Source organism: Megascapheus bottae, chromosome 29 (assembly GCF_031878675.1).
Source record: "Megascapheus bottae isolate mThoBot1 chromosome 29, mThoBot2.hap1, whole genome shotgun sequence".
Classification (NCBI taxonomy): domain Eukaryota; kingdom Metazoa; phylum Chordata; class Mammalia; order Rodentia; family Geomyidae; genus Megascapheus; species Megascapheus bottae.
The window spans coordinates 9,438,053-9,456,060 of NC_143537.1; the positions used below are offsets into that span (position 1 = coordinate 9,438,053).

Genomic DNA, 18,008 nt, shown 5'->3' on the forward strand with positions numbered 1-18,008 from the left:
CTTACCTTCACATGGTCTTAGAAATGCCATGCGTCATCTCTGGACCACATGAGCATCCTGCAGCTGTAGTTCTCCTCCAGGCCACTCATTCTGTTCTCTGGTGTCCTCTAAGATTCCTCCCAACCCTACACCACCCCACCCCTTAGGAAGACAAACCAGGGACAGAAGGGAGAGTCATGTGTGTGCATGCATGCGTGTGTGTGCATGTGTGTGTACGCGCGAGCACGCATGCATGCACACACATGCAAGTGTATGTGCATGCGTGATTCCTGCTGCCTGCTTTACGTAAGAACTATTTTTATTCTTTCCAAGTACAAACCACCCAAAGGCCTGGAATAGCAGCTGGGCCAAAGCCGCTTACTCTGTTGTGCTAGAGATTTCCTCCACTTTAATTCTAGTTTATTTTTTTTAAGCACCATTAAGTCAGAGATGAAACACTCCTCTGCCCCAAACCAGATGAACTGTTAGCTGGCCTCTTTTTTAAAAAATTATTAATTGAAAGTCATCTAACAGAATTAACCAGTTTAGCTGAACAGTTCAATGATATTTGGTATTTGTGGTTTGTGCAACTGTCACCCCATCTAATTTCAAAACATTTGCAGCATCTCAAGTTAATGCCCATACCATTAATCAGATGTTCCCCCTTTGCCTGGACAACCAGCAATGTTCCATCTCTTCTGGCTCTACCTGCTTAGCACATCCTATGTGAGTGGAATCATATACACACAGCCTTTTGTTTCTGGCTTTTTTTCACTTTAACATTCTGTTTTGGATGTTGATCTATCTGGTAGCCTGCATTGGTATCTGGTTGCTTTTCTTTATATAGCTGCATAATAATAGTTCATTGAATGGATATACTACAGTGTGTTTAGTCTCTTCCTCCATTGTTATCCTGCTGTCCCAGTTACAACAGGAAGCACAGACAGAAGGATCGAGGTCTAGATGATCTTGGGCAACAAGCAAGACCCTAGGTTAAAAAATAGTGAGGCCAAGTGAGATGCCTACTTGGGAGGGGAGGGTGATATCTGAATATCACAGTTTGAAGTCAGCCCAAGCAGAAAAGTCTGTGACACTCTTATCTCCAAAAACTACTCAGAAAAGGCTGGAAATGGTGCTTTGGCTCAAGTAGTAGAGCAATAGCCTTGAGTACAAAGAGGCTCAGGCCCTGAGTTCAAGCTCCGGACTGGCAAAGAAAGAAAGAAAGAGAGAGAGAGAAAGCCAACTAGTGAGAGAAAAAAGACTAGAGGCATAGCTCAAGTGGTAGAGCACCTGTCTGGCAAGCTCAAGGTCCTGAATTTAAAATCCTAGTATTAAAATAAAATTAAAGATAGAGGGCTGGGACTTTGGCCTAATGGTAGAGTGCTTGCCTAGCATGCACGAAGATCCAGGTTCGATTCCTTGGTACCACATGCATAGAAAAAAGCCAGAAGTGGTGCTAAGGCTCAAGTGATAGAGCTCTAGCCTTGAGAAAGTCCAAGGACAGCACTCGGGCCCTGAGTTCAAGCCCAGGACTGGCCAAAAAAAAAAATTAAGGATAGGCCAACAGGTCTGCCTTGTAATTTTTGGCCAAATGAGCCTGTTTCTTTTATCTGGGTGACCTGCTTATCCCTGCATGCATTAGAGCTGAAGTCCTGCCAGCAATTCACCAGTTTGTTGGGATTCATAACTGCAGATTATAGGATTCTTTCCAGCAATCTAAGCTGAAGAGGGAGAGGAGAGAGGGATATTAAAGGTTATGGAGCTCAGAGGGTGGAGCTTCTGAAACCAGCTCCCCCACACCACACCTTTAACCAGCTATGCCAACAAGCACCCCTGCCAGACCCTTCAAACAGCTGGCTCTCCCAGTGAGACTAGATGCTCAGAGCCCCATCCAACAAAGCTCTACACCAAAATCTTACTCAAGAGGAGGTCTCATTCGGGAGATATCCAGGCAACAAGAAAGTAAGGAAATTGAGTACCAGCGGCTCACACCTATAATGCTAGCTACTCTGGAGCCCGAGATCTGCGCATCATGATTTGAAGCCAGAAAAGTCCATGACACTCTTTTCATCTCCAATTAACCAGCAGAAAAGCTGGAAGTAGAGGTGTGTCTTAAGTGGTAGCACACCAACCTTGAACAGAAAAAGCTAAGGGACAGCAGCTAGGTCCTAAGATCAAGTCCTAGTACTGGCACGAAGAAGAAGGGAAAAAGAAAACAGAGAAATTGAAGCTCTTTTTGCATCGTTAGGTTTGCAAATGTGGAAATGTGAATCATAAGGTTAGGAGTAGCTGCAAATGATCACCAACCACTACAAGCTCTGGGATAGGGAGCTACCCTTCAATCTAGAAGGTCATCAGAGGATAACTCATCAAACCACCCCCCTTATATTCTAGGGAAGCTCAGAAATGAGCTCTATATCACCCAGAGGCTCCCAAGTTCCCAGAGAGAAGATAGCCCCAGATCCCAGAGTGGTCTGTGATCAGCCATTGCCTAGCAGCTGTGCACTCTCTTGCTAAGTGCCTTTGCTTGGCTTTGCGTGCCTTCTTCCTGGCCTGGCTGTACCAGGCTGTCAGTCAGGGCAGCTGTGTCACAATTTCGGAATGCTTTGTTCTCTCGTTGGAATTCAGAAGAAGCCTCTGCCAACTTGGAGGTCAGGCTCAGCAATCTCCCAGCAGCTGATGGCACCTGAGATTAAAGATTTTAAAAAAGAAAAGTTAAGTTATACGGACATCGTAGTTCAGCCTGAAATCGAGAAGCCACATGTTAACTCTGATGCAAAGTGACGCTGGACTTGCTATGAAGACCAAGGATGGTCAAAGCCAAAGAAACACTGGGCATGTGTGGGTATGGCCTTCATGAAGGAGTAACTTCCTGTTGCCATAGAGATGCACAGCATGCAAGCATGTAAGCACCATCTCTTTCATCTGACCACCCTCTCTCTTGGAACTTTGCTTCCTAGAACATTTTTTTAATGGTTACTTTGTCATCCAGGCCAAGGTTCCGTAGTTAACAAGCTATGAATAACTTTGTCCTTTTAGTTACATTTTATTAGCATAATTTAATTACGGGATGAGGGGGTTCTTGTGCTAGTTCCATACATGCATATAGTATACTTTGATCATAGTGACCCTGTCAGTAACCTGTCATCCTCTGTCCAAAACTGTGTAGACTGGAATAGCCTTGGAAGGTCACCAGGCGGGTATAAACTGAATGTCAGAATGGCCCATAGTTGGATCCTTTAGGCACATCTGTTGTCTCCTATCCTGGTCAGAGATTAGTGGCTCTGTCTTAGAGAAGTCTGTGGACTGGCTCCATCTTACTGGCAGGAGAACCTGGAGCCTGAGTTACAGAGAGTCTGTGCTTTGACTGGCTCCACCGGTTTGGAAGCTGGCCTGCTTCTTCTGGCAGGGACTCAGTGGAAATCAGGACTTTGTTCAGTTGTCTTAGAAACGGAAGCTAACTCTGGTGGGTGAGAAAGTCACTTCTAGCCCATTTCCATCTTGGCTTGGTCCTCTGCAGAAGGAATTAGATACAGTAGTTTTCACCTGGGAATAAACTCATTTGACAAAAGTTGGAAATAGAAGATTTGGCAGTACATTTTCAGATGGGTTAGGGATAGGGGTGGGGAACAGTGAGCCAGACATGCACCTACTTGAAGGAAGACTTTCTGCCTGATAAACAGGCTTTGAGATGACACAGCTGACTGCTGGTTGACTGGATAGCCTAAAGTTTGATCTGAGACCCTCCAAGGCTAGAACCACCCAGAATATGTGTGTTGCTCCATGCCTTCAGTTCCATTGTCCTTAGGCCATCTTCAGCCCAGTCTAGCCCACCTTTCAGATCTACCTGGCCCTTCCAAGCCCTCAACTGCTGTTATGGTTTGTGTCTTAAGTGTCTTGCAAAGGCCCATGACTTAAAGGCTTGGTCCTTATCCTCAGCTCTAACAGGGGTTAATGAGGACCTCTGTACGTGTGCCCCCAAGGATATCTGACTGTCTTCTTCTGCTTTATTAGTCTCCTCCAAACTCTCATCTCTACTGCTTTAGTCTTTGCTTGATGTGTTTAATTTGCTGGGGATTCTGAGCCAGGGTCCCTAGACATTTGTTTTTCTTTCCTTTTTTATTATTATTAGAAAAGTGGTTTTCAGAAGGCTTACATTTACATAAGTCAGGTAAAGAGTACATTTCTTTTCAGACAGTGTCACCCCTTCCCCCACTCTCTCCCAGCTTTTCTCTCTCATCCCCACTACAAGTTGTATAATTCATGTTCAACAGCGTTTAGTGAGTCCCACTGGTGAATTTGTTTACCCTTTGTCCCTCCATTTCTGTGGCTCCCCTTACTCTCCCAAAGACAGATAAACAAACAAGACAAAAAGAAAAGAAAGCAAAAACAACAACAAAGAGAAAGCTCTTGTTTCCATTTCCTAGAGTTCATTTTGATAAATATTATTCTGTATAATCAGATGCACATGGCCTTGCACCTTTGTGTTCCTCTCCTAAGAGTATTGTCCTTTAGTTTCACCATGTGTGGATGCTTAGTCATGTATAATTTATTGTGTCCTGGTGTATTTTAGATCTCGCTTCTTTCTGCACATGAGAGAAAATATGCACATTTGTCTGAGTAGACATTCCTTTTTAAAAGCATCCTGATCTTGTTGCATGGATATAATATCCAACATTATTTCTTACTTTATTTTGCAAGATCTCTTCTTTAAAAAAAAAAGGAAAGAAGTTCTATCTGGTGAATGTAATTAATTACAATAATGTATTAATTACAATAAAAATATATGAAAAAAATAAAAAAAGAGGAAGGAAGAAAGGAAGGAAGGAAGGAAGGTCCTGTCTCTAGCTGGACACTCATGGCTGAGATCTGAGGATCCCAGTTCAAAGCCCACCCAGCCACAAAAGACTCTTATCTCCAGTGAATCACAGAAAAAGCCAGACATGGTGATGTGGCTTAAAGTGGTAGGTTAATAGCCTTGAGTAAAAGAGCTCAGGAACAGTGCCCAGGCCCTGAGTTCAAACCCCATGATCAATGACAGGAATTTTTATTGTTGTTATTTTCCTCCCCCTGCCCTCCACTTCCTCCTTCCTTCCCTCTCTGAAGCTTTTTCAAAGATCTCACACCTTTAGCTCGCTTTCAAGCCTAAAAAAAATAGAGTGGTGGCCCTGTGCTTCCAGATGGGACTTCTCAATGTGGGGTCCTGAGAGCAGTCTGCCAGCGTCTTTTCTTTTGGCTTCATCAGATGCCTTGAGAAGAACCTGTTCATCCCTTGCCTAGGAGCAAAGAGCTGGCTGCCTGTGCCCCTGGAGCCATGGGAAAAGAGGAGAGATCTATGTAAACTTTCACTTCATTGTAGTTCATTTCTGCCTAGCCTGGAGAAAGCCATTGTCCAGATCAAGGATTAGGTAGTAAACATTTTAGTTTTCGCATGCTTTGTCTTTGGAGTACTCAGCTTCTCTCTGAAGTGCAGTTTTGTGCCAAGGGCACAGTTCCAGATTATATAAGGTACAGGGAGAATCCTAACCTCCAAATAACAATGCCTGAGCACACAGGAAACCTTCAGAGGGGTTCAGAGAGGGCAGAGGCCAGCGCTGTCCTAAACAAGCCCCTGGACAGATGTTGATAGGACTGCATAGACTGACCAGCAGTTATACAGAGTGACCATCAGACTGCAGAAGGTGGCTCTGCCTCCTTCCTGTCTTCTACTTCTCTACCTCCTGAGCCTAGTTCCTTCCTCTGTAGACTGTAAATGCCTCAAAGACCTCTCACTAAGAGAGGGCTGGAGGTGTTACTCAGTGGTAAAGTGCTTGCCTAGCATGCAGTAGGCCTTGAGTTCCATCTTCAGCAAAAAGAAAGAAAGAAAGAAAGAAAGAAAGAAAGAAAGAAAGAAAGAAAGAAAGAAAGAAAGAAAGAAAATAGAGTGATAGGTAGGAAGGAGTCAATCACAAGAACTGATACACTCATTGGAGTCTCCCCAGTGCCTACTAAAGCACTTTTTCATGAACTGATAGGTTGTAATAGGTTGGTTGGTGGATAGATGGACATATAAATAGATGACCCAAACCTCGAATGAACCAAGTTTGCTAATTTGCTTGATAGATGGACCAGTGGATAATGGATGGTCAAAAGGTTGAATGAACCTAAGTTAATAATTCAGTGAATGGATAGATGGTAGGTAGTTGGATGAATGCTGGATGGGTAGATGAATGAATGGATGGACAGTTGGATAGTCAAAGGAATGAATGAACGAAGAACCATGACTGGATGGGTGGGTGGATGGTCAAAAGATTGAATGAACAGAGGTTAATAATTCAGTGGATGGATGAATAGTCAGTGGTTAGATGGATGGTGGGTGTTAAATGAACAGACAGGTAGTCAAAAGAATAAATCAACCAAGATCTATGACTTGTTTGGATAGATGGGTAGGTAGATGAATGAACCAATGAGAAGATAGATACAGGATTGCCTGAATGAATAAAGTCAATACTGAGCCTTTATCTGTGGCAGGATAAGTGTATGCACTAGTAATGACAGAGTGAGTGAGGAGAAATGGTGTAGAGAAATCAAGGCCAGAGGAAGATGGAGGAAATAACCTATCAGATAAACAAATGGGGAGGAGAAGAGGGCCAGACATAGCTCAGTGATACAGCACTTTTCTGGCACACTAGAGGCTCTGGGTTCGGCCCCACCACTGCAGAAAACAAAGCAAACTATAGAAGGGAGGTGATGAATTGCAGAGGCACTGGAGTAGACAGATGGCCTGATGTTCACACATCTGTGGTCTCTTTTCAGCATTTCATATCTGCAAGCTCAGAGTTACTCTCAAGGCCCCAATGAGCCAGGACTAGGAGAAAGAATCTACAATCTCTGTTGCTCAGTCTCTCTCTCTCTCCCTCTCTTTCTCTCTATATATATAGCTCTTTCTAAATAAACTTTGAATCTGCTTCCAAGTACATTTGGATAGAGCAGTGGCAGCTTTCATGAAGGTTAAATTATAAGTGCTTCCCTTGGAGCTGCGTTTAGGGAACGTTTAGAAATCCATGCCTTCCCCAGAGCCAGTGCAAAAAATGCGCGTAAGACGAGAAACATATGGTGGTGACCGTGGCTTCCGGCGAGCGTGTGCCCTTTACTGTAGATGGAGCATTCAGTTAGAGTTACAGAAAGCGGCATGGCCCTGAAACTGGGGTCAATGAGAAAGTCCCCCTGCTCATAAATCCTTGGGGAAAAGAAAGCAGGCCTATCTCCACACACATGCAGCTAATTATCTGGGTCCCAGGGCTCTCCCCAGTTTCCTGGAGCGAGGTCCACTCAAGTGGTTTCTAATACTAGAAAGACCCTGGCAGCTTTCTCTCCTTCATAAATCAGTAATCCCCCACCAGTGGGCAAAGGGAGCCAGACACAGGTGCCAAACAAGAGCTAGGAGCAAAGGTCACTCCTTTGACATGTCCCACTAAGGTCAAGCCTGACCACAAGCTGCAGATGGACACACTGGACCCAGAATCTCTTTACATAGTCTTCCATGACCATGCACTCAGGCCAGGCATACAGAGGCCCAAGGCATATCCCTATCTCGTGGGACTCAGGGAAGCAAACTCCACCCCGGCACACTAAGTACTTGCAGTAAATACATCTTCATAGCCCCAAAGAGAGCAGTTAGGAAGGCTAGAACATAATTCCATGCCTTCTCTGGATCTTGAAGGATGAATAGTTTTCTTGACTAGAAATGAAAGAGATCCTAGGATAGTTGCCACACTTACAATCCCAGCACAGGAGGCTAAAGCAAGAGGGTTATGAGTCGAGGCCAGCCTGGACTGCATAACAAATACCAAGCCAGCCTGGACTAGATAATGATATTCTCAAAACTAAATAAGCCAGACACTGATTGCTCAAGCCTGTAAACTACTCAGGAGGCTGATATCTGAGGATTGTGGTTTAAAGTCATTTGGGGAGGAAAATCCACAGGACTTCAACTAACTAGCAAAAAAGCCAGAAGTGGAAGTGTAGTTCAAGTGATAGGCTTCCAGTCTTGAGCGAAAAAGTTATGGGACAGTGTCCAGGCCCTGAATTTAAATCCCAGGGCCAGCATAATCAGTCAATGAATAAATAAAATAAATTTTAAATTAAGTTAAATAGAAGAATGTCAGAGGCATGAATAAAACAGTTCAGAGTATATCCAGGTCCCAGGTGATGGAACAAAAAAAAATGAATTATGGGCCAGACACCAGTGGTTCATACCTGTAATCCTAGCTACTCAAGAGGCTAAGATTTGAAGATTGCAGTTCAAAGCTAGCTCAGGCAGTAAAATCTGAGAGACTCTTATTGTCAATTAACCACCAGAAAACCAGAAGTGGAGCTATGGCTCAAAGCGGTAGTGTTAATCTTGAACAAAAAGAGCTCAGGGATAACTCCCAGACTCTGAGTTCAAGCCTCATGATGAGCAAGGGGGGAAAAAAGATGAATTTTAGGAGGCAGGTAGTCATCTACAAAGTACCTTGGCCAGAGATCTGTGTTCCAAGGAGAGTGGGACATTCTGATATAGAAGTGGTGACATCACACGTGTGACCTAAAAGGATCTCCCTAGCTGTGGGGCAAAGAATGAGAAGAAGAAGAAGAAGAAGAAACTAAGAAAGAAAATGAGGGAGCCAAGGCCAAGACTGCCAATGTGGCCATAAAGACAAGCTGGTAATTGGCCCGGTGAGGATGGACAGAGGCCAACAAAGCCTGATGGCCATTTTGGTAGTGCCGTGCTACTTTTGGAGCATGTCATTTATTCTGGTGTTGCTACCATTCTCTATCTGCCAAAACAAGAAAAATGATAGTGTCTGCACCATGCCAGGGGTTACTGCAGGTCACGGTTCACACACAGCAGATGCCAGGCAGTGTCCAGGTTAGATAAGGGATAGTGTGCATTAGGAGGTGATCAGTGGTCATGGCTGTGACACACCCACCCAAGTTTCCCCACCACCACCCAACCTGGAGCTTTGAGTAGGCAATAAAATTGTTCGCAACCTGATTAGGTGGTAGAAATGGTAGTGAGGTGAGAGTTTTAGGCCACTATCTTGTTGAGGGACTCTGTCCACCCAACTCTACCAGTCTCAAGGCAGAACTGAGCATCAGATCCTCTCAGACAGGATCCTTAGCCAGGAGCCATCCTTGCTGGAAAATGGTGGTGATAATCTGGACTTCTACAAGGAGTGATGGACATGATGGGATGGGCTCGCCAGGCACATGGCAGGCTACCCAGGAACTGCCTCAGTCACAGAAGGAGCAATAAATGTGGATGACCAAAGAACCTGGGACTGGCCAGGCATGGTGGCTCCAGCCTGTAATCCTAGCTACTTGGGAAGTTAGGATCAGGAGATCACAGTACAAGGTTAGCCTAGGCATAAAAGTTTGCATGACTCCATGTCAACCAATAACAGGAGTCTGTGGTTCACACCTGTCACCCAAGCAACAAAGGGAAGTACAAATATGAGGATCACAATCCAGGCTAACATAGGCATAAATAAAGACCCTATTTAGAAAGCAATCAGCACCACAAAAGTGGCTGGTGGAGTAGTTGAAGTCATAGAGTTTTTGCTTAGCAACCATGAGGCCCTGAGTTCAAACCCCAGTACCACTAAGAACCAGGAACTGGTGTCCCAGAGCGTTGTAAATGCACATCCCAGACTCTAACCTCCCTAAACACACAAAAGGCAACGTGGCACAGTGAAGTCATGAACTCAAAACAGTTTGTAAGGAAAAAAATAGTATTAGAAAATGGAAGAAGGATGGGGCTGGGAATGTAGCTTAGTGCTTGCCTAGCATGCAGGAAGCCCTGAGTTCAACTCCTCAGTACCACATACACAGAAAAAGCCAGAAGTAGCGCTGTGGCTCAAGCGATAGAGTGCTAGCCTTGAGCACAAAAAAAGTTCAGAGACAGTACCCAGGCCCTGAGTTCAAGCCCCAGGAGTAGAAACAAAGAGAGGAATGGACATGGAAGCAGAACCAAGGGCAAAGAGGTAGAGTTGGTGGTTCCTGTCAGCAGTGAAGGGTGTTAGATGGATTACATGGTACATGTTGCCCAGCTGAAAGCATTTAAGACACCACTGCATCAAATTTTGCTATAAAACTCCCACTCTTGGCCTCAATTTACTCCTGTCTGTAACTTTATCTACTTCAAACTCTCTGTATCAAGAACGTCCCTATGGGTCAGGAGTTTGGCCTAGTGGTAGAGTGTTTGCCTAGCATGCACGAAGACCCAGGTTCGATTCCTTGGTACCACATACATAGAAAAAGCCAGAAGTGGTGCTGTAGCTCAAGTGGTAGAGCTCTAGCCTTGAGAAAGTCCAAGGACAGTGCCCAGGCCCTGAGCTCAAGCCCCAAGACTGGCAAAAAAAAAAAAAAAAGAATATCCTTAGAGTAAGCCAAGCATAGTGGCACACACCTATAATCCTAGCTACTCCAGAGGGTGATAGGTATTGGAAGATCACAATTGAAACCCAGCCCAAGCAAAAGAATGAGACCCTATCTCAAAAAACCAAACTACAGCCCAAAGAGCAGAGGCAAGGATCGAGGAGTAGAGCATTTACTTAGCAAGACCCTGAATTCAAAAAATAATGTATCCTAGGAGTAAATTGTTAAGAGGAGAGGTTTGGGGATGAATATGCGAACCTATGATTCTTAACACAATGAGGGAGAGAGGGGTGAAGAATGACTCATTAGAAAGACCTGCAAAGCCGGGGGTCCTCATCTCCCCTCCACCAGCAGGGGGCAGTCTCAGGCAGGCAAGTACTGGTTGGGGGGCTGTGCCCAAGGCTCTTGTCCCCTTCTCAACCAGTCCATCTTGTTTTCCTGTCTAGGCGTCCCTGGACGGCGTGGCAAGCCTGGAAGAAGAGGCGATCCTGGTGAGTCCCATTCCCTCCTTCCTCCCTTCTTTCCTTTTCTCCTTTGTCTTCTCCTTCTTTTCTTCCTTCCTTCCTTCCTGCCCTCCTCCCTCCTTCCCTTCATCCATCCTCTCCTTTCCTTGCTTCTTTCCTCCCTTACCTCCTTCCTTCTCCTCTCTCTCCTTCCTTCCTCCTTCCATTACTTATTTCCCCCCGCCCTCCCTCCCTTCTTCTTCCCTTCTCTCCTCTCTCCTTCCTTCCTCCTGTTCCCCTCATCCAGCATGTAACGTGGGGCAGTGAGTCAGTTCCTGAACGTCCAGCCCAGAGGCAACCTCACGGGAGGGCACCCCATCACAATCAATCAACTGGGCCTGAGGGAAAACGGGTGAGTTCTTGGTTAGGCCTCAGACTCTTCCATGGAGCTGGCTGCTGGCTCCTTGTGCTACAGTGTGTGTTCCTCACAGTCTGTGTAGCACAAGCAGCCCCTGAGCAACTAGCCAGGCTTTACAGCACTCTGCATTTTTCTCCTGCCATCCGGACTTCCAGAAGCTGAAGGCTGTCTCACTGAGCTGCCAGAGCTCCCTTAAGTCTGGATTCCTGTGTGACCACCCTGCCCTACACCCCTGCAAATACCGGGGTCATCAGTCAGCTCTTATTCTCCACCCTCATAAAAGATTTTATTGCCTTTTACTGTATGCTTGCTGACATCTTTTTTGGAATGAGATGAGGAATGCATACTCACTGTTTTAAAGGCAAAGTATAATATAAATCGGCTACTTGAAAACTCACGAGAAGAGGAGCCATAGATCTAACTAGACATGTTTTAAAAAAGACAGAAAACCAGGTGCCAGTATCTCACGCCTGTAATCCTAGCTACTCCTGAGGCTGAGATCTGAGGATCAAGGTTCAGAGCCAGCCCTGGCAGAAAAGCCCCTGAGACTCATCACCAATTAACCACCAGAAAACCAGAAGTGGAGCTGTGGCTCAGGTGAGCAATAAAGCTCAAAGGATAGCACCCAGGCCCTGAATTCAAGCTCCAGGATGACACACACATGATAATAATATCCAAGAAACTTTGTATAGGATAAATGCAAAGATAATTCTTAGCAAAACACTGAGAGTCAAAGAGAAAAAAATCTTGAGGCCACGGGGGAGTACAGGGGACCTTGAGAGAGTTGACATTGTTGATTCCACTCTTGCTCCCAACACTGGTCCTCAGAAAACACAATGATATAGTCACTCTCAGCCTGCAAGTTTGGATTCAAAGCCTTTGGTTCTAAGAAACATGACTGAAGATTCCAGTGTTAGGGATGGGCTGGAGGGTGGAGCCCAGGCTTTGGCTTCTCACCAGAACAGGTGACAGGCATGGCCAGGACTAAGGACAAAAAAAAGCACAGGCATGGTGGCTCTCACCTGTAATTCTAGCTACTCAGGAGGCTGAGATCTGAGGATCATGGTCCAAAGCCAGTTCGGGCACCAAAAGACCCTGAACTTCTTATCTCCAATTAACTACTAGAAAACGGAAGTAGGGCCGTGACTCTAGAGGTAGGATGGTAGCCTGGAGCTCAGGGTCAGCCCCCAGGCCCAGAGTTCAAGGGCCCCCCCCCCAAAAAAAAGCACACAGGTGTAGGCTGTGAGCCAAGCCGTGGGACCCACGCTTCACAACTGACTTCCTTTGGGTGACACTGGGGGAAGTGATTGTCCTGGGAGGGGCTGAACATCAGCTTGGCCTTCCAGTTGTACCCACACTCCTCTGCAGACCTCTGAGCAAGAGCACACAGGTCCTTCCCCTGAGGGGCCAGTAGGCACAGCTCCAAGTTCAGACATCAAAGATGGGGGTACAGTTCAGGCCATCCACGGGTTCCTGCTTAGAAAGTGAGGCTGCTCAGAGTCCCCCTCCAGACACATATAAGTCCCCCCCACAAGTGTGTTTTGCACCTAGCTCTTCTGCACACATCTTTCCAACATGTGTCCCAGGGAACGATTAAATGTGGGAACCATTAAATAAGAGCCAGATGACTGGGAAGATAAATGGAACCATCTGAGGACACGGGAGGCTCAGCAGTTCTAGACCCCATTCAATGAAATAGGAGTGTGCCCTACAGGTCCAAATCCTCAGACCCCCACCACCTTACCCCTTGCCCCCTCCAGCTGCAAAATACATTGTTTCCCCTAAAGCTCATGTCACCCCTCAATCTCATTCAGCAGTGTTTCATCCTGACTGAGCCAACTTGCCACACACTCCCCCAGAAATTCTCTCCATTCACCACCCACCGTCTCCACACAGCTCCTCCACCATCATTCATGGCTCACAGGCCTCATACCCTACTGTGTAGCCTATGTTACGAGTACTAGGACAGGAACCCAGGGCTTTGAGCTCTCTGGCTGGGCTTTTTGCTCAAGGCACTAGTGCTTTACCACTTGAACCATTGTTTCACTTGTGAATTTTTGCTACTAGAGATAAAGAGTCTCACAGACATTTCTGCCCAGACTTACTTCAAATTGCCATCCTCAGATTTTAGCCTGGTGAATAGGTAGGATTACAGGCATGAGCCATTTTTACCTGGCTCCCACATCCTACTTTATTTATTTATTTTTTATTTTTTGCCAGTCCTGGGCTTGAGCTCAGGGCTTGAGCACTGTCCTTGGACTTTCTCAAGGCTAGAGCTCTACCACTTGAGCCTCAGCACCACTTCTGGCTTTTTTCTATGTATGTGGTACTGAGGAATCGAACCGGGGTCTTCGTACATGCTAGGCAAGCACTTTAACCACTAGGCCAAACTCCCGGCCCACATCCTACTTTACTAGAAGAGAACGTCCTCAACTCTTAGATGACAGGCGATCGCACATCTGCCCTGCCGGCTTTTGCTTTCCCTATAAGACAGAGGCCCCAGGGTGTCCACCCTTCCCACCCCCCATCTGACTCCTAGTGCCATTCGTGGATTCGTGGATATGAGCACACCAGCTTTTCAAGTCCAACATCTCTGCAATCTCTCCCCATCCTCTAAACAGTCTGACCACCACTCAACCAGTCAGAAGCCACCTCCCCTCTCTGACAAGGAGTTCCTTCCCATCATCACTCTTGCCTCTCTCTGTTACCATTGTCAGCACCTACATAGGACATCTGCAGGCCGTCACCCTGACCCCCCTCAGACCTCTCTACCATGCAGAAGCCACCAGTGGCCCCTGCTGTCCTTGTGATCAAACTATCCCCACCCTGAACCAGAACATGTAAAACTGCCCTGTGCTGGCTCTCCCCATTCCTCCTCTGTCTCTGTGCCTTCCCTCCCTCCCCTTGGCCATTCTTTCTCCCCCCTTCAGGACTCAGCCTGGGCCTCTTGTTCTGTGCCTGGGGCTTTCTGGGCTTTTCCCAGCTGTGGTTTCTCTTAGCATCTCTCTCCTCCCTCTCAGACTCACTACTGAGTCCCCACTTCCCACCCCACCATGCTCCACTCTGGGCTTATGGCTGACTACCCACAAAGACTTCTTGCCCAAGTTCCTGTGAAGGGAGGTCTCATGCTGCAGAGTGAGCCTTCAGAGGAGTGATGTGGTTTGGCACATGCACGCCTTAGTGGAGAATGCCATCCCTCAGCATCCACAGGGCACTGGTCCTTGTTGTGAGTGCCAAACTCACAGATGCTCAAGACCCTGACATAAAATGGTGTTCTGTATATGAACGGCCTGCTCACAGCCTTCCGGATACATTCACTCGTCTTTAGGTGGCTTAGAATAACTAATACACTATAAATGTGAGAGTAGCACACACCTGTAATCCCAGCTCTCAGGGAGACTGAGGTTCAAACCCAAAAGAGTTCCCCTATGTCTCTTCCTAGTAGAAATGTGCTGGCCTATGCCATGGAGAATGTGCCACAACTTGTTGTTCAAGGAAGCACAAGGTCTAATTTCCTTTGCTCAGGTCACCAGAAACCAGCAAGAGCAAGCACTGACCAGGTGTACTGGAGGGATGAAAACATAGAACAGTACATTTGTGGATGGTCATCTCCACCCACATGGTCGCCCAAGCCCCTCCAAGGGCTAAGTTGCCCCCCTCTGCACTGCCAGTAGGCTTTGGAGCTAGCACTTGTTTGTGGGGCCATTTTCAGAAAACAGCTGTGACCCCATGCGAAGAGAGGTGGCCAGGGGCTGTGCTGAGGACAGACAAGGGGCTTTTCTCTGCCTCCTACGCTAATAGTGGCTTCTCTGCTTTTGTTTTGCAGGTCCCCCTGTAAGTATCCTGGACTTGGTGTCTTGTTCCTGAAAGATAAGACTTTTTTACTTGACTTTTTTTTTACCCCTCCATAATACTCCCCATGAAAATAATCTTTGATGGGTGGGCCTTTTAAACAATAATAATTTAAAACATGCTGGGTGCTGCTGGCTCACACCTGTAATCCTAGCTAGGAGACTGAGATCTAAGGACCACAATTGGAAGCCAGCCAGGGAAGAAAAGTCTGTGAGACTCTTCAAATAACCAGCAAAAAAAAGCCAGAAGTGAATGTGTGACTTAAGTGGTAGAGCACCAGCCTTGAGCAAAAAAAGCTAAGTGAGAAACCAGGAGTTTGGCCTAGTGGTAGAGTGCTTACCTAGCATGCACGAAGACCTGGGTTCAATTCCTCAGAACCACATAGGTAGAAAAACCCAGAAGTGGTACTGGGGCTTAAGTGGTAGAGCTCTAGCCTTAAGAAAGCCAAAGGACAATGCTCAGGCCCTGGGTTCAATCCCCAGCACTGGCCAAAAAAAAAGCTAAGTGAGAACATAAGCCCCTGAGTTCAAACCCCAGTACTGAAGTCTACCCCAGTCAGGGATGTATTATGTTTTAATTGGTAAATGAATGCAAGCATTGAATTTCCTCAGGCTTGACTTGCTCACTGGAACATTCTGGACCATGTCCTTTCAAAAGACCTGGCACAAGCCTGGCTGCGTTCCTCTTCAAATCTTTGTTTGGCTCAACTGAGGCGCTTCAGAAACTCCAGCATCAGCTCATATTTTGGAAATTCTCTGTAGCCACTGATATTTTTAAATGCTTTTTTTTTCCTCTCACAGGCTTTGACTGACTGTGGAGTCAGAGTAAGTTAGGTTGAGTACCAGATCCTGGGATTTTACTCCCAGATGTTTTACTCCCAGCTAGGGTCTCATGAACCTAGTTGGCTGGTGGGAGTTGTTCAGATGCCACCTGAAAGAAAATGTCACTGCATTAAGAAGGGAGTTAGAAGCAGAGGACTGGTGGCTTACACCTGTAGTCCTGGCTCTTATAGGAGGCTCAGATCTGAGGATGGCAGTTCAGAGCCAGCCCAAGCAGGGAAGTCCATTAATCAACAGAAAATTGAGAGTAGAGCTTTGGCTCAAAGTGCTGGAGCACTGGCCTTGAGTGTAAAAAAAAAAAGCTCAGGGACCGCTCCAGGCCTTGAGTTCAAGCCCCACAACTGACAAAAAAATGGAGGGGGGACTTATAAGGCTTCCTCAAATTTTCCCTGTCTAGTCCTGGGCAGCTTGGGGAAAGTAAAGAATCCAGAGCTTGGAGAATCTGGGTTCTCCAGGACACAGGATACGTCTGTGGGCCTTTGATTCTTCTTGGCAGTTTTTTCAGAGCCTGATAAATCCCATTGAATCCACTCAAGGAATACATTGACAACTCAACTTGAGCCAAAAGGCACCTTCCAAAGGCATTCTTTGCAGATGAGCTGGCCTTTTTTTTTTTTCCCTGACTTCCATTCCATTCACCATGATTCATTTCCTGATCAACACTCTTTAGATTCTGGGCTTCTCCATGCATGTAGCATGACTCTGAGCCAAAACATAAAATAAAAAGCCAGCCAAATGAAACAGGGAGATGTATCGACCACAGCAGTATTTCTTGGCAGAGTCATTCCTGACCATCCTACCGAGTGAAGATAGCTCAGAGAGCCGAGCAGTGATTTTTTTTTCTTCACTTAGTTGTTTAAATGTGAAATAGAGCCAGGCACTGGTGGCTCATGTCTGTAATATTAATTATTCAGGAGGCTAAAATCAGAGGATTGTGGTTCAAAGTTAGCCCAGATAGGAAAGGCTATGACGCTCTTATCTTCAATTAACCACCAAAATACTGGAAGTGGTACTGTGGCTCAAGTGTTAGAGCACTAGTCTTCAGTGAAAAAGCTCAGGGACAGGGCCCAGGCTCTGAGTTCAAGCCCCAATAAATCAATGTATAAACTTCTTAGTTGCAATAATAATAATAATAATAATAATAATAAACAATCAATTAAACCAGTTTAGAAACTCCTTAGTTGCAATAGCAAGGACATTAAGTAGGGAGGTAGACCCCACATGTGGGTTCTGGTAGGGGCCATCACTGCTCCAAGCATGCCTGGACTGGGCTGAGAGAATAGACAAGCCACCAGGAGCAGTGGATGTCCCCATCCCTCTGGCTCCCAAATCTCCCCAACCCAAGGGAATCAGGGAGGATCTAGTTCATTCTCCAGCCCTCTATTTTTTTGGGGGGGAGGGGTGGTCATAGGGCTTGAACTCTGGGCTTGGGCATTGTTCCTGAACTCTTCAGCAAACACTCTACCTCGTTGAGCCACAGTGCTACTTCCAGCTTTCTGGTGGTTAACTGGAGATAAAAGTCACAAACTTTGGTGCCTGGGCTGGCTATAAATCCTGGCCCTCAGATCTCAGCCTCCTGAGTAGCTAGGATTACAGGCGTGAGCTACCAGCACCCAGTCCAACCCTCTATGTTTTCTTAATTTTTTTTTCTGCCAGTCCTGGGCTTGAGCTCAGAGCCTAAGCCCTGTCCTTGGACTTTCTCAAGGCCAGAGCTCTACCACTTGAGCCTCAGCACCACCACTGGCTATTTTTTTTCTATGTATGTGGTACCGAGGAATTAAACCCGGGTCTTCATGCATGCTAGGCAAACACTCTACCACTAGGCCAAACTCCCAGCCCCGCAACCCTCTATTTTTAAGCAACATTTTTACTTCCTTCCATATGCCTCCCAAGGCCTTCTGGTGACCCACAGTGTATGACCTAGTGGCTTTGATGAAGGCCCACAGCTCCTCCAGCCTGATTCTCTGAGACAAAAAAGAGTGCTTTGTCTCCCTACCCCCACCCCAGACCCATCACATCCTTTTGCAATCCTCAGAACAAGGAGCTACCAGCCAGTAGATCCATCACATAGCATACAGG

At 46.3% G+C, this 18,008-nt stretch overlaps 1 protein-coding gene across 1 annotated transcript in view; it reads left to right on the top strand.

Moving 5' to 3' along the window:
- Col23a1 (collagen type XXIII alpha 1 chain) overlaps positions 1 to 18,008 on the top strand; it is a 183,055-nt gene that overhangs the window by 129,558 nt on the left and 35,489 nt on the right. Inside the window, exons 3-4 of the mRNA XM_090321044.1 lie at positions 10,824 to 10,868; positions 15,065 to 15,072. Of these exons, the coding sequence (XP_090177170.1) occupies positions 10,824 to 10,868; positions 15,065 to 15,072 (53 nt within the window). The remainder of the gene's footprint in view (positions 1 to 10,823; positions 10,869 to 15,064; positions 15,073 to 18,008) is intronic.